This window comes from Neovison vison, chromosome 3 (assembly GCF_020171115.1).
Source record: "Neovison vison isolate M4711 chromosome 3, ASM_NN_V1, whole genome shotgun sequence".
In the NCBI taxonomy this organism is placed as follows: domain Eukaryota; kingdom Metazoa; phylum Chordata; class Mammalia; order Carnivora; family Mustelidae; genus Neogale; species Neogale vison.
In genome coordinates this window covers 32,327,170-32,341,205 of record NC_058093.1, presented here as the reverse complement: position 1 = coordinate 32,341,205, position 14,036 = coordinate 32,327,170, and the positions used below count along the sequence as shown (strand labels likewise).

The following is a 14,036-nucleotide window of genomic DNA, read 5'->3' as shown; positions in this document are numbered from 1 at the left end:
AGGCGTCTTGCCTTCAGCTCAGGTCATGATCTCAGGGTCCTGGGATGGAGTCCCGCACCGGGCCATCTGCCCAGCTCCCTGCTCCTAAAGGGAGAAGCAGATCCCTGCTTCTCCCTTTAGTTCTCACTCTCTCTTTCTCAAAAAATAAGTAAAATCCTAAAAAAGAGAGAGAGAGAGAGAGAGAGAGAGAGAGAAGAAAAATTCCTTAAAAAAAGGAGTTAAAAAGTACAAAAATTAATTACAAAATATTTAATGTCTTCCTCCGAAAATCATCAAAAGATCAAAATTCAGAACATAGGCGTAAAAAAAACTCCACAAAAACCCAACTTCTAACAGAGCCACTTTTCACTTATGTCTTTAACAAAATCTTTGATGTATATTTCATGGCCACTTTGTAAATCACCTTTCAGGAGAAGGCGATTTTTTTTAACTTCAGAAAAACATTATCATGTTTACCTAAGTCCCTTCTCCACCAATTAAATCCTGGCTTCTCAGCTCCCAACATTTTACCCAAGGAAACTTCTTTTTTTTTTTTTTTTTAAGATTTTATTTATTTATTTGACAAAGAGGGAGAGATCACAAGTAGGCATAGAGAGAGGGGGAAGCAGGCTCCCTGCTGAGCATAAAACCGGATGCGGGGCTCTATGCGGGGCTCAATCCAGGACCCTGAGACCATGACCTGAGCCGAAGGCAGAGGCTTAACTCACTGAGCCACCCAGGCGCCCCTCAAAGGAACCTTCTTATTCACCACCACTCCCTCTCCCTCCTACCCATAGGAGCCCTTGCCTTGGTGGGCTGTTTCCCATAAAACTCTATGGGAACAAAGATTTTGCCATTTAGAAAAATCAAAACATACTTGAGAGGGCATTTCTCCAGCAGGCATGCATACCAAAGAAACAGCATTCACAGAAGCAAGAATAAATCTGATGGTTTGTTTTGTTTTATTAAACAAATGGGTATAAAAATGCCAGTGAGCATTTGGGAGCCTGCAGGCATTTATTCAAAATGGTTCAAGGAAACCATGACTCCCTTTTCAGCCCTCCTTTCAAGATCTCAGGTGGTTATTTCCTTCTCCTTCCGGCCACCGGGGCTTGCACTTAAGGATTGCTTGCTTTGATTTTTAAAACACTTGGCTAATTAGTTCATACTGTGTTGGAAGCAGGAGTGAGGACAGAAAAACATGGGTCACGCGGTCTCCACTGGATTTTTCAATATCTCATTTTCTTTCTATGTGCCGTGTATCTCACCAGGCAAGCAGATAATAAAGGCCAGTGGATGCCCCCAATTTTAGCATTTTCATAGATTTCTAACACAGATAGAAACACTCAAAACGTGTTGCCAGGAAACCGTGACAGTATTTTCTCCCAGGAAAATTCTGTGCCAAACAAAATGCAAGAATGCCTTTGTTGGAGACATAATTCTTATCAGGAAAACAGAGGATTAAATAATTAACAAAAACTGTAACAACAGACGTGCAAGTGCTTTTTTTTAATTTAAAAATGTTGACATCTTAATTATAAGTCAAGATAATTAGAATTAAACAAGGCTTGCTGTCAACAGCTTTCCTAAACATAGTAGCTTAATCACATTTTTAAAAAGTTGACAGGTGGCTCAGTGGGTTAAAGCCTCTGCCTTCGGCTCGGGTCATGATCCCAGGGTTCTGGGATCGAGCCCCGCATCGGGCTCTCTGCTCGGCGGGGAGCCTGCTTCCTCCTCTCTCTCTCTGCCTGCCTACTTGTGATTTCTGTCTGTCAAATAAATAAGTAAAATCTTAAAAAAAAAAAAAAAAGTTGACAGGTGTCTGTTTCACCCTCATGAACTTCTATCCATCCCCAAACTCCGTTCACAGTGTCCAAAGAAAGCAAATTCATAAAAAAAAGTTATTCATTAATCAAAACCCTTCATCAGTTTCCCAGATTAAAAGGAAGGAGCTAACACAAAAACAAAACAACAACAACAACAAAAAGTTAGGCTAAAAGAACACATAGCCAGGTAAAGTCGTCAGGGATAAAATGACCCCAGTTGTGACAGGAGAGAGCAGGTGATTGTATTTCTGCCAAGAAAGAAAAGACTCCGAGTTTAGCACAGCCTTACATGCTTCGTTCAACAGGTAGTATTAAGTAGCTGCCATGTTTGGCCCTGGGGGTGCACAGGAGAAAGGGGGATCTGACCCCTGCCACTACCTACCTGTCCCCATTCCCAACTATACAAAAGTGATAAAAAAGTGATAAAATCTGATCGAAGTTATGGGCACGCCCTCGAAGCAGCAGGGGACCAGCACAAATCGCTCACAAGGAAAGACCCACACAGGCCTCTTCCAGGGAGAGGAGTCTGTTCCGTGATTCCTCAGGAAGCAACGAGATGTGCTCAGAGGCCGTACAACCAGTCACCATCCCTGGGCACCGCCCCCCTCCGCCTCCAGCTGTTCCATCCCGAAGGCCAACAGTGCCTCCAGCACCTGCCCTCCGAAGGGGAGCCAACCACACTCAAGATGGAGCTTCTTTCTCCTTTTGGGAGTTTTCTCTTCGACTTCTTACCATGGCCGTGGAGTTGCTGCTCTCCTCGATACTGTGAGCTTCTACTTTCCTACTGCTATCTCTGGCTGAAGGGTTCTGCCTGTGGCCTCCTTTCTCTCTCTGAAACTCACCACCACTCCACCATTTCTGTCCCTATTTGTGGGTCCTGCATTCAGACTCCCCCCGGGGTGCAATGCGATTGGTGCCATCACTCTCCCCTGGGCAATAATGGCCCACTTGGGTGAGGTCCTCACCTCAGGCCACGTCATCAGACATTGAACAGCCTATAGAAGGCTTCCAACGAGTAGAGGGCTGCTTCCCAATCCAATCGGCTTGGAGCCATAATAATGGGGTCCCAGGATGGGTCCCATTGTCCCAAACTATGGTATGAAAATTGGTGAAAGGAAACCTCCTTTGGAATGGAACCAGCGGCCTGCAGGGGGAGCTCTCATACCCTACCACTCTTCAGCCAATTACAGACGCAACCCAAAACAAACCTGCAAGTCCAGACCACCCCAGCAAGAGGAAGAAAGGTTTTCTCCAGGCCAAGCAACAGCCCAGCCAATGAGAGCTGTCACAACTCAGCCAATGAAAAGCTACTATACTTCAAACTTCTAGTTTATGCCAATGGACTTTTTGTTTCTAACAGCCTTCCCAACCCCCCTCTTCGCTCTGTAAAGAGTGTTCCTCTTTTCTGTTTTGTTGTAGTTTGGTTCTGCTGGAGTTTCCTTGTCCCAAATTGCAATTCTTTGCTCTTCCTGAATAAAACCATTTTCGTTACAAAGTTACTGTTTTATTTGAAAGTTTAACAAGACAAACCTATGTCTTAAGAAACCATTAGTGGTCTCTTTCCTCCTAAGAGTTTGTGGGTGAAGGTGCCACTCAAGGGTATCACAAAGGAATCCAAACAGATATTAAGGCTTGATTTCATGTTAGCACCATGTCCACTGCTGTTGGAACAGAACATCGCCATTTCTTTTTTTTTTTTTTTAATTGTATTTATTTATTTGACAGACAGAGATCACAAGTGGGCAGAGAGGCAGGCAGAGAGAGAGGAGGGGGAAGCAGGCTCCCTGCTGAGCAGAGAGCCCTATGCAGGGCTGGATCCCAGAACCCTGGGATCATGACCTGAGCCAAAGGCAGAGGCTTAACCCACTGAGCCACCCAGGCGCCCAGAACATTGCCATTTCTTAAATGTTTCAGCACCAGGCTCCCCCCATACTCCGCAAAGACATCGCCATTCAATCCCACACTCTTTGTGATGGAGCACAGTGACACCCCAAGAACCTTTCTTATCACGATGCTCCATCACTAATTCTGATTTGACACATGGCATGGAATTGATTTGCCATCCCCCTGTTTACAGGATGAAGACCAAATTCTGCAGGAAGCCACGTTCAGGCTCCAGCCTAAAACTCTGGCTCAAGCTCCAAACTTCAGCTGGTAGAACCATCCCAGTTTCTTTATGCTACCCAGGCTGGATACTTCCCATTTGTCCTTCTGGGTCCACCCTACACCCTTCTCCATGGAGGCTGACCTTCGTGTGGGGCCATGGGCAGGCTCCCAGTCTCCCTGGCTTCTGATTGAATTTGGCCCAAGGAAGGCACTGGCAGCATAGGAACGGGTGTGTGGAGAATGACTTGGAGGTAGAGTTCCTCTACTCCTCCAGCCTGGCTGTGGCTGTTTCTCTACTAAAGGCAGCTCCTGTCAGGGGCCTCTCTCTGACAGCTAATTGCTCACTGAGGCTGGCCTTACCAGAACCAATGTTCTCCTCTTGGCATTTTAGACTGACAGTCATCTGCTCCTAGATGCTAACCCTTCCTTGTTGGTTTTTCCAACACCACCTACAACTTTGTAAATGATCCATCTTTGAATTTCCTTCAATTACCTACCTCCTTTTAGAAAAATTTAAAGACTTTTAAAGTTTTATTTAAATTTAAAATTTTATTTTAAATTTTATTTAAATTTATTTATTTATTTATTTTTAAAGATTTTATTTATTTGAGAGAGAGAGAGGCAGTGAGCGAGAGCATGAGCAGGGGTCGGGGAGACAGAGAAACAGGCTCCCTGCAAGCAGGGAGCCTGAAGTGGGACTCGATCCTAGGACCTTGGAATCATGCCCTGAACCGAACACAGACACTTTAATGACTGAGCCACCTAGGTACCCCTAGAATATATATATATTTTAAGGTTTTATTTATTTATTTGATAGAGATCACAAGTGGGCAGAGAGGGAGGCAGAGACACAGAGAGGGGGAAGCCAGCTCCCCGCTGAGCAGAGAGCCCAATGCAGGGCTCTATTCCAGGACCCTGGGATCATGACCTGAGCTGAAGGCAGACGCTTTAACCCACTGGGCCACCCAGGCACCCCTAGTTTTTAATATAGTTTTCAATTTGCAGTAAAATTTATTGATGCATTTTAATTAAATTCCATACTTTCTTCAGACTTCCTTAGTTTTTACCTAACGTCCTTTTTTATTTATTCCAGGGTCCCATCCAGGATGCCACAATGACCTTTGGCTGTCATGTCTTCTTGGACTACTCCTGGCTGTGACATTTGTCAGACTTTCCTAGTTATTTACGGCCTTGGCACTTTGAAGAGGATAGGCCAGGTATTTTGCAGGATGCCCCTCAACTAGGATTTGTCTGGTGTCTTTCTTGTGATTAGGCTGAGGGTGTGGGTTTTCAACAAGACCACCCCGGTGAAGTGCCATGGTCAACATGTATCAAGAGTACATAATTTCGACATGCGTCAAGAGCACACAGCATCACCGTGGCTTACACTGTTGACGTTAACCGTGATGACCTGGCTGAGGGGGGGTGTCTTCCTGGAGTCTGTACTGTAAAATGACTCCTCTGTGGCCCACACTTAAGGAGAAGGACATTATGTTTCTCCTCCCTGAAGTAGAACCTGTGGATATTTTCTTTCTTTCTTTTTTTGAGGTAAAATATGCAAAACATAAACTTTGCCATGTGTTTATTTATTTAAAAGATTTTATTTACTTGTCAGAAAGAGACAGCACAGCAGGGGGAGCAGAAGGCAGAAGGAGAAGCAGGCTCCTCTCTGAGCAGGGAGCCCAATGAGGGACTGAATCCCAGGACCCTGGGATCACGAACCAAGCTGAAGGCAGCTACTTAACTGAATGAGCCATCCAGGCATCCCCAAATTTGCCATTTTAACCTTTTTTAAGGGCTCAATTACCCCTTGATCTGTTTCCTGCTGGGAATCTTACTCTACCCAGGCTCAATGTTTCACTCTTCACCAAAAATGGCAATGTGCCTTTATGTTTTATCACTTAAGATTCCTAGGTAAAGAAAGGAGATTCTCATAGTTTCTTTTTTTAAAGATTGATTTATTTATTAGAGAAAGTGCACATGTGAACAGGGGAAGGGGCAGAGAGAAAGGGCGAGAGGAAGAATCTCCAGCAGACTTCCTGCTGAGCACGGAGCCAGACCCTCAGAGTCATCAAGGTGCCCTGAGATTTTCACATTTTCATCTGTTTGACTCTTATTGCTCTTTTAGTCCCCACTCAAGACTTCATGAGCTCCGCCAGGGATGGTGAGCTACTCCTGCTATTGTCTCCCTGGCCACAAACTTATCCTATTATTATTATCAGCCTATCATTATTATTATTAGCTTCATATCCTAATATTATTATGAGCTATTATACCTATTCTATTCTTGTATTCTTTACATTGTGTCATTTTCTTTGTGGCTTTCCTATGACAGGAATTAGATCTTATTTATCTTTGGATCTTTAAGGATGAGGCCAATCCAAGAATCAGAGTAGCTGATTAAGAAATGTTGGCTGGCATATGATCTCACTCATATGTGGAATTTAGGAGAGAAAGCAGATGCACATATGGGAAGGGGGAAAAGAAAAAATGGAAAGAGGGAAAAAAACATAGAAGACTCTTAACATAGAGAACAGACTGAAGGTGGCTGGAGGGAGGTGGGTGGGGAAGGGGCTAGCTGGGTGGTGAGGAGGAAGTAGGGTGCTTGTTAAGTGATGAGCTCTGGGTGTTACATGTAAGTAATGAATCACTGATTTCTACTCCAGAAACCCATATTGCATTATATATAAACTAAAAATTAAACTTAAAAAAAAAAAAAGAAATGATGGTTGGAAAATATGAGATAAATGCGAAAGTGGCTTATTGGAGTGCCTGGGTGGCTCAGTTGGTGAAGCATCTGATCTCAGGGTTGTGGGATTGAGCCCCACACTTGGCTCCACGCTCAGGGCAGAGTCTGCTTGAAATTCTCTCTCTCCCTCTCCTTCTGCCCCTCCCCCCTGCTGTCACACGCTCTTATTTTTTATTAAATAAGTAAAATCTTAAAAAAAGAAAAAAAAGATGCAGGGGTGGTCTATTTTCACCAAAGATTAAAGAGGGTGTTAGTACCTACTAGTGGTGAGGGGCTGGGAAAACCTGCACTCACAGTTACATATCCTAGTACCCCTGTTCTGCAGACAGCTTAGTGTTGAAGGCCATAATACGTGTATTTCTACCCAGCAGTCCCATGGCTGGAAATTTAAATTAAAAAGATAATCAAAGACTGAAATCAGTCTTGGCAATGATTTTTTTGGATTTGACACCCAAAGCAAAGGCAACGAAAGCAAAAACAAACAAGTGCGACTACATCAAATTAAAAAGCTGCTGCACAGCAAAGGAAAACATTAACAAAATGGAAAGGCAATCTCCCACGTGGGAGAAAATATTGGCAAATCATATAAGTGATAAGGGGAATTGTTTTTCAAATAATCCCATTAAAATGGGCAGAGGATCCGAATAGACAGTTTTCCAAAGAAAACATTCAGATGGCCAACAGACACACACAAAGATGTGCAACATCACTCAGCATCAGGGAAATGCAAATCAAAATGATGATGATATATCCCCTCACACCTGTTAGAAGGGTTATTATCCAAAAGGCAAAAAACAACAAGTGTTGGCAAGGATGTGGAGTAAGGGGAATCCTTGTGTACTGTTGGAGAGAATGTAAGTTGTCACTATGGAAACAACATGGAGATTCCTCAAAAAAACTAAAAATAGGGGTGCCTGGTGGGCTCAGTCAGTAGATCATGCAACTCTTAATCTGGGGTTATGAGGTCAAGTCCTATGTTGGATGTCAAAATTACTTAAAAATAGAACCTTGAGGGGCACCTGGGTGCCTCAGTCAGTTAAGTGTCTGAATCTTGATTTTGGCATGGGCTTAGTCAGTAGATCATGCAACTCTTGATCTGGGGTTATGAGGTCAAGTCCTATGTTGGATGTCAAAATTACTTAAAAATAGAACCTTGAGGGGCACCTGGGTACCTCAGTCAGTTAAGTGTCTGAATCTTGATTTTGGCTCAGGTCATCCTCTTGGGGTCATGGAATTGGGCCCCACATGGGGCTCTGTGCTCACCAGGGTATCTTCTTGGGATTCTCTCTCTCCCTTTCCCTCTGCCCCTCCCCCCCCGCTCTCTTTCTCATAAATGAATGTCTTAAATATAAAAGAAAATAAAATCTTTTTAAAGACTAAAAATAGAAATACCATATGATCTAGAAATTCCATCTCTGAGTACTTATCTGAAGAAAAAGAAAACATTAACTTGAAAAGATATCTGCACCCCCATGTTCATTTCAGCATCATTTTCAACAGCCAAGATTTGGAAACAACTCTAGTATCTATGGATGTATGGATAAAGAAAATATGCCACACACGCACACACACACCACACATACACACCCCCCCACACCAAACACACCACACACACACACACCACACACACACCCCCAAACACACCACACACACACACCACACACAGACACACACACACAGACACACACACACATACCACACACACCACACACACATACCACACACACACACACACACACACCACACACTGTAATATTCACCATAAAAAAGAAGGAAATCTTGCCATTTGTGAGAATATGGGAGGTGGAACTTGAGGGCATTATGCTAAGTGAAATAAGTCAGAGAAAAACAAATACGGTATGACCTCATGTATATGTGGAATATAAAACAAACAAAAAACCTGCACTCATAGATGAGGAGAAGAGATTGGTGGTTGCCCGAGGTGCTGGGGGCGGGAGCTGGTGAAATGGGTGAAGGTGGTGACAAAATACACCCGTAAAGTTACAAAATAAATAAGTCTTGTGGGTGTAACATACGGCATGGCAACGACTGTTAATAATGTATATTTGAAAGTTGCTAAGAGGGTAGATCTTAAAAGTTCTCATCATGGGGCGCCTGGTGGCTCAGGTGGCTAAGCGCCTGACTCGTGGTTCTGGCCCAGGTCATGACTTCAGGGTCTTGAGATCGAGCTCCTTGAAGGGCTCCACGCTCAGCTCGGAGTCTGCTTGAGATTCTCTCCCTCCCTCTCCTTCCCTCTCGGTCCCTCCCCTGGGCTGCAAGCTCTCTCTCTTTCATTCTTTAAAATAAATAAGTAAAATCTTTTAACAAAAAAGTTCTCATCACAAGAAGGAAAAACTGTAATTATGGGTGATGATGGATATTAACTAGACTTACTGTGATCATTTCACAATACAGTATTTACAAATATTGAATCATTATATTGTACACCAATAATTAATACAATATTATGTGTTAATTACATCTTAATTAAAAGAGACAATCAAGATACATGGAAAGATACTTATATAAAGATGTTATTTTTAATGCAAAACCTGGAAAAAACCTAAAAGCCCAGCAATAGGCCAACTAAATCATAGTTTATCTATGCTAGAGAGTAGCAGACAGCCCCTAAAAATCAGGTTGAACATGTACTGCATGATTACCTTTGGGCAGTGGTATAATGGCCATGGATTTAATTTTTGTTTGTCTTTTTCCAAGTTTTCTCATCTGAATAATATCTGTAACTAGAAAAAAAAAAGATCAAAGGGACCTTTTTCAAAGTGGCTTATTTTACCATTTCAAACCTGAACATCAAAGAAAATCAAAACTTGAAGTTCAGCCTGTTGGCCAGTGGAGTCATAAGCCAAAATGTCCCAGTGGCCATGACCGCTGCCTCCAGTACCACCATTCTCATCCTGAGCACACTAAGTGTGGTGGGTCCCAGGAGAAGGGAGCTTCCCACCTCTGTCGGCCATTTCTCCAGACCCCACTTCTCACCTGGACCCTGGACACTGGTTTGTTGTGTTTTCAAGGTTCCTCTGACTAACTATATTGTGTAGCCACAGGTGGAAACCCATGGTTCTATTCCACTCTGCCCGTCTACAGATGAGACCCAGAGAAGTTCAAGGTGACATGAAGGTGGAGCCAGATCCAGGTCTCCTGATTGCAAAGATGGTTCTTTTTACTGGAGCAAGCCAACAAAGGACGGGTGGCTTTTTGTAGATTGTCAGACCTGGGGGTCCCCAAATATTTCAAAATAGGGATGCAAGGACTTCTCTAAATACCTCAACCCAACTGTAGAACTATGCCTGAAAAAATAATTATTAAAAGGTATTTATGGAACACAGTACAATTTGGAAAGGTCACTCCAGTCTAACGTAATGATAGGGAAAGGCTCTGCATAGTCTGTCTTAATGCAACTATGTTGAGTAAGCAAAGATGATAAAAATCAAAATACCATTCTATCCGAGGCTGGATTTACCCCAGGACAAACAAACACTATTCTAACCAGAACTTTGCCCTTCTCCTTGGTCCCAGGATTCCTGCTTCTTGGTCTTGGCTACTGCCAGGAATGTCCTCCTACGGTTACCCTTGCAAACCAGTTATCCTTGCACTCTGAAAGCAACGTGTTCCCTTTCCACCCAACCTCTGCCCAGCTCCCAGCCATGCCCAACACCTCACACCTTCACAGTGAGACAGATAAAACAAAATCCTGGAAGGTGCACAGAAGAGAGCAGTTTAGACCTGAGCATCAAAAGACCTGCTTGTGTGAAAGTCTGGGAAGTCCTCAACAAAGCCTTTAAGCCTTCAGGACTCAGATCTGTCCGTGAAAGGCAGGACTAGTGAGCAGCCTCTGAGGTCCACTCCGGCTTATTCAATGACAGCTTTGTGCAATCCCAGCCCAGCCCTGGTTTGTAAAGGATGTAGTTAATCTTTAACTTAGCAGTGCATGGTGTTACGTGAAAATTGGTCCCGGAAGTCATTACTTGTTTCTGCATTTGTCCTGTTTTAAGGATTAAAATAAATACAGCAAATGTGCGAGGTGAGAAAAATTAGATGTGTTGCATTCTGAAGTCACCCAAATGAAGAAAACACTTCTCTACTGTTAGGAGGGTCTTAAATCAGTGTCCACATGCTTCCTGATTTCTAGGCTACATGGAAAACATTTGATTTTCCATAGTTACTCTTCAATTTAAAAAAAATCTTTAATCTCTTATTTTGAATTTTCAGCTCTTTTACTTTTTCATGATCTATAGTGAGTGAAGTCGTGTTGGGGATGGGAAGGGGGAAAACCCTACCATGCTGCTTGCTGAAGCAGCAAGAAGATGAGTCTTTGCAAGAAATCTGCTTATCTTGCTTTTTATAGGGCAGATTTTATATTACAGTCCGCACTCATTTATTCCCAAAATTCACTGAGCTCCCACGTGAAGAAAATAATGAGCACACCAGGCAAGTTTCCTGCATTCTCAGAGCTTTTCCCCCACTGGAAAAGACTGATGATAATCAGGAACCACCCCCTCTCCAAAGGCATATTTACATAATGTGATAAACGCTGTAATGAAGAATCACCAGAAACAAAGAGAACCTCTAAAACGTGGAGTGAGACTCAAAGGTGAGCAAAAGAGTCTCTTGAAGAGCTGACCTTTGAAACTGAAGGATGAGTGGGGTTATTTGGAGAAAGGAGAGGCAGCTCAGGCCTGCCACAGGTTGGGCAGAGGCCAAAGGCCACAGGGAAGAATAGCTTGTTGGAGAGAAGTTTCCCAATTGTCCCCTTAGAGTCCTATTAAGGATCCAAGACAGGTATGCAATCATTTTCCTATTGAACCCTCTCTACGTTTGCAAAATATTAATCTCCCGAAGTCACCTGAAACAGACCCGCCTTTAAAAACATTCACTAGGGGCGCCTGGGTGGCTCAGTGGGTTAAAGCCTCTGCTTTCGGCTCAGATCGTAATTCCAGGGTTATGGGATCGAACCCCTGCATTGGGCTCTCTGCTCAGTGGGGAGCCTGCTTCCTCCTCTCTGCCTGCCTCTCTGCCCACCTGTGATCTCTGCTTGTCAAATAAGTAAATAAAATCTTTAAAAATAAAAAAAATGAAAATAAAAATAAAAACATTCACTAACCTCTCATGTATCAAATGCTCTCCTGGGCTATTTTCCCCCCATCATATACCAATACAATGACTTCTCACCGTGAATCTTCAGCTTCCTCTCAGTATTTCACCGTCTATGGTGAGAAAGGTTGTGTGTTGGACGGGAAGAGAGAGACCCCTGCTATGTGGCTGGGGGCACAGGCTTTTTAAGCAGGTAGAGGTCACCTCTCTGCAAGACATCTGTTTATCTTGCTTTTAAAAGGCAGGAAGAACCTTTTCCAGAATTGAGGTAATGTTTGAACAGTTGGAAAAGCATTCGCGGGAAAATGCACCCTGCTTAGCTTCTGGAATTGAAGAAACAGAGGGGAAAGGTGGGGAGAGAGCATCAGAAAGCCACTGGGGCCCCTCCCTGTGTGTTAAACGGTACGTATGTGTGTGCACAGAAGATGCCCTGCCACATTTCAGGTATGTGACTGGTTCTTAGATCCTCACTCTGTCCCATTTTTAAGACAAGGCAAGAGGAAAGCGGAAGGGGTGGAGGCAGGTCTCAAACTCATCTAAAAGTTACTAGATGTCATATGGGACAGAGAAGGAACAATTGAAAGAAAAAAAGAAAAGAAAAGAACATTATAGAGGATTTCTCTGGAGTGGAGCACACACCCCACCCTCACTCTCTCAAATAAATTTTCTAATCCAATGCCCACAATATGCCATCCCACACTGAAGCCAGGTCTCCGTCATTCCTCAGTTAGGAGATCTGGAAAGCTACACGTGAATAAATGTCACCTCCCTGTCACTGAGACAGCTCTTCATCCCTCCCCAACCCCCGCCCCCAACACAAGGAGTGGGAATCGTCAATACATTGCTTCCTTCCTCCAGTGCCACACTGTGAGCTCTCCCAGGGCGAGGGCAGCTTCTGCGGGTGGCAGGGCCGACTCGGGCAGCCCTCCCCCCTCCCCCCCGCCGGGGAGGCCAGCAGCCCTGGCCCGCTAGCATCTGCAGCCTGTTCGGTCCCTCCTGCCTTGAGTCTCTGTGCACCGCGATGACAACACACGCTGGCTCCCCAGAGCCGCAGTGGGTTGTATAAGCACACTCTGAACGCCTGGAGGGAAGCGCGGTGAGCTTTTCTCTCGACAGCATCTGTTCAAAGTCCCTGGTGCCAGTCACAAGAGACCCACCCGGCAGAAAGGGGATGGGGATTCCGCCCCGGTGCGGGTAGGGGTGCGGTTTGTAGATCTCTCCAGGCGCAACTGAAACCTGAAGTTCTGTCCTTAGAGCTGGAAATGCGGGACAGTGAAGGGCACAGCGAGCCCTGTTACACCCCTTGAGTGCGGATCAGGCCGGGGGGAGGTGGGTGGGGAGAATGGGGCGAAAACTCAAGAATCCTGCGGGAGTCCTCAGAATTTCTCCCCAGAGAAGCCTCCAGAGAAAACGCCAAGGACATTCCCCCCGCCCTTTTCAATTACGTAACTCTTACACATTTGGGAGAAAGCTCAGCAACATGAATTTCACTCATGAAAGGAGAAAGTCTTTAGACTGTGTCTAAAGCTCCTGGTGCATCTGATGTCTGAACGGACGTGGGTGCTACTTGGCAGCCTAAGGGATGGCATCCTGGTGACTGGACTCCCCGCCCCCACTCCCCTCCATACCCGGTGCCCGCAGCCCGGTCGCTGCCGGGGATGGCGCTCGCCGGTCCCCGGCGTAGCGGAGTCCGCGGGACCCTCAAGTCCGCCGGCTGCGGCGCGGGCTGTCCCCTCCCCCACCCCCCGCGAACACCTGACCGCGGTTACCTGCGGGGCCGCGACTCTCCGCAGCCCGTTGGCCGGCCCCCCGCCGCCCTTGCAGTTGGCCGCAGAGAGCTGCCCGAGCCCCGGCGCCCGCGCCGCGCCCTCCGCGGGGCCCGCGCCGTTCTCGCGGGGGCCTTCATCCGGCGCCGGGAAGAGCCCGCAGCGGCGCTGGAAGCGGGCGACGAGCTGGGAATCCTGCAGGCTCCGCAGCAGCTCGGCCATGGTGCTCCCGGGGCCGCGCTCCAACACCGCCACGCCGATGCCCTCGGCTAGCACTGTCCCCGCCGCTCCGGCACTCGGCGGGCCGGACACTCGGGGCGGAGGGCGGGCGGGGCCCGGGGCGCCAGCCAACAGGTGCGCCGCTCGGGTCCTAGCGCCGCCCCGCGCGCGCGGGCGCCCAGGTGGCCGCCTCCACCTTGCGCGGGGCACGTCGGCGCTCCTTGCCCTCCCCGCGGGCTCGGAAGGGCTCGGGCGGTCCCTGGCGTCCCGCCGGCTCGC

At 46.1% G+C, this 14,036-nt stretch overlaps 1 protein-coding gene across 1 annotated transcript in view; it reads right to left on the bottom strand.

Annotated features, from left to right (window-relative positions):
* Positions 1-13,760, bottom strand: part of SGPP2 (sphingosine-1-phosphate phosphatase 2) — a 110,994-nt gene extending 97,234 nt beyond the window's left edge. Inside the window, exon 1 of the mRNA XM_044241690.1 lies at positions 13,542-13,760. Within this exon, the coding sequence (XP_044097625.1) occupies positions 13,542-13,760 (219 nt within the window). The remainder of the gene's footprint in view (positions 1-13,541) is intronic.
* Between the last annotated feature and the right edge of the window lie 276 nt (positions 13,761-14,036).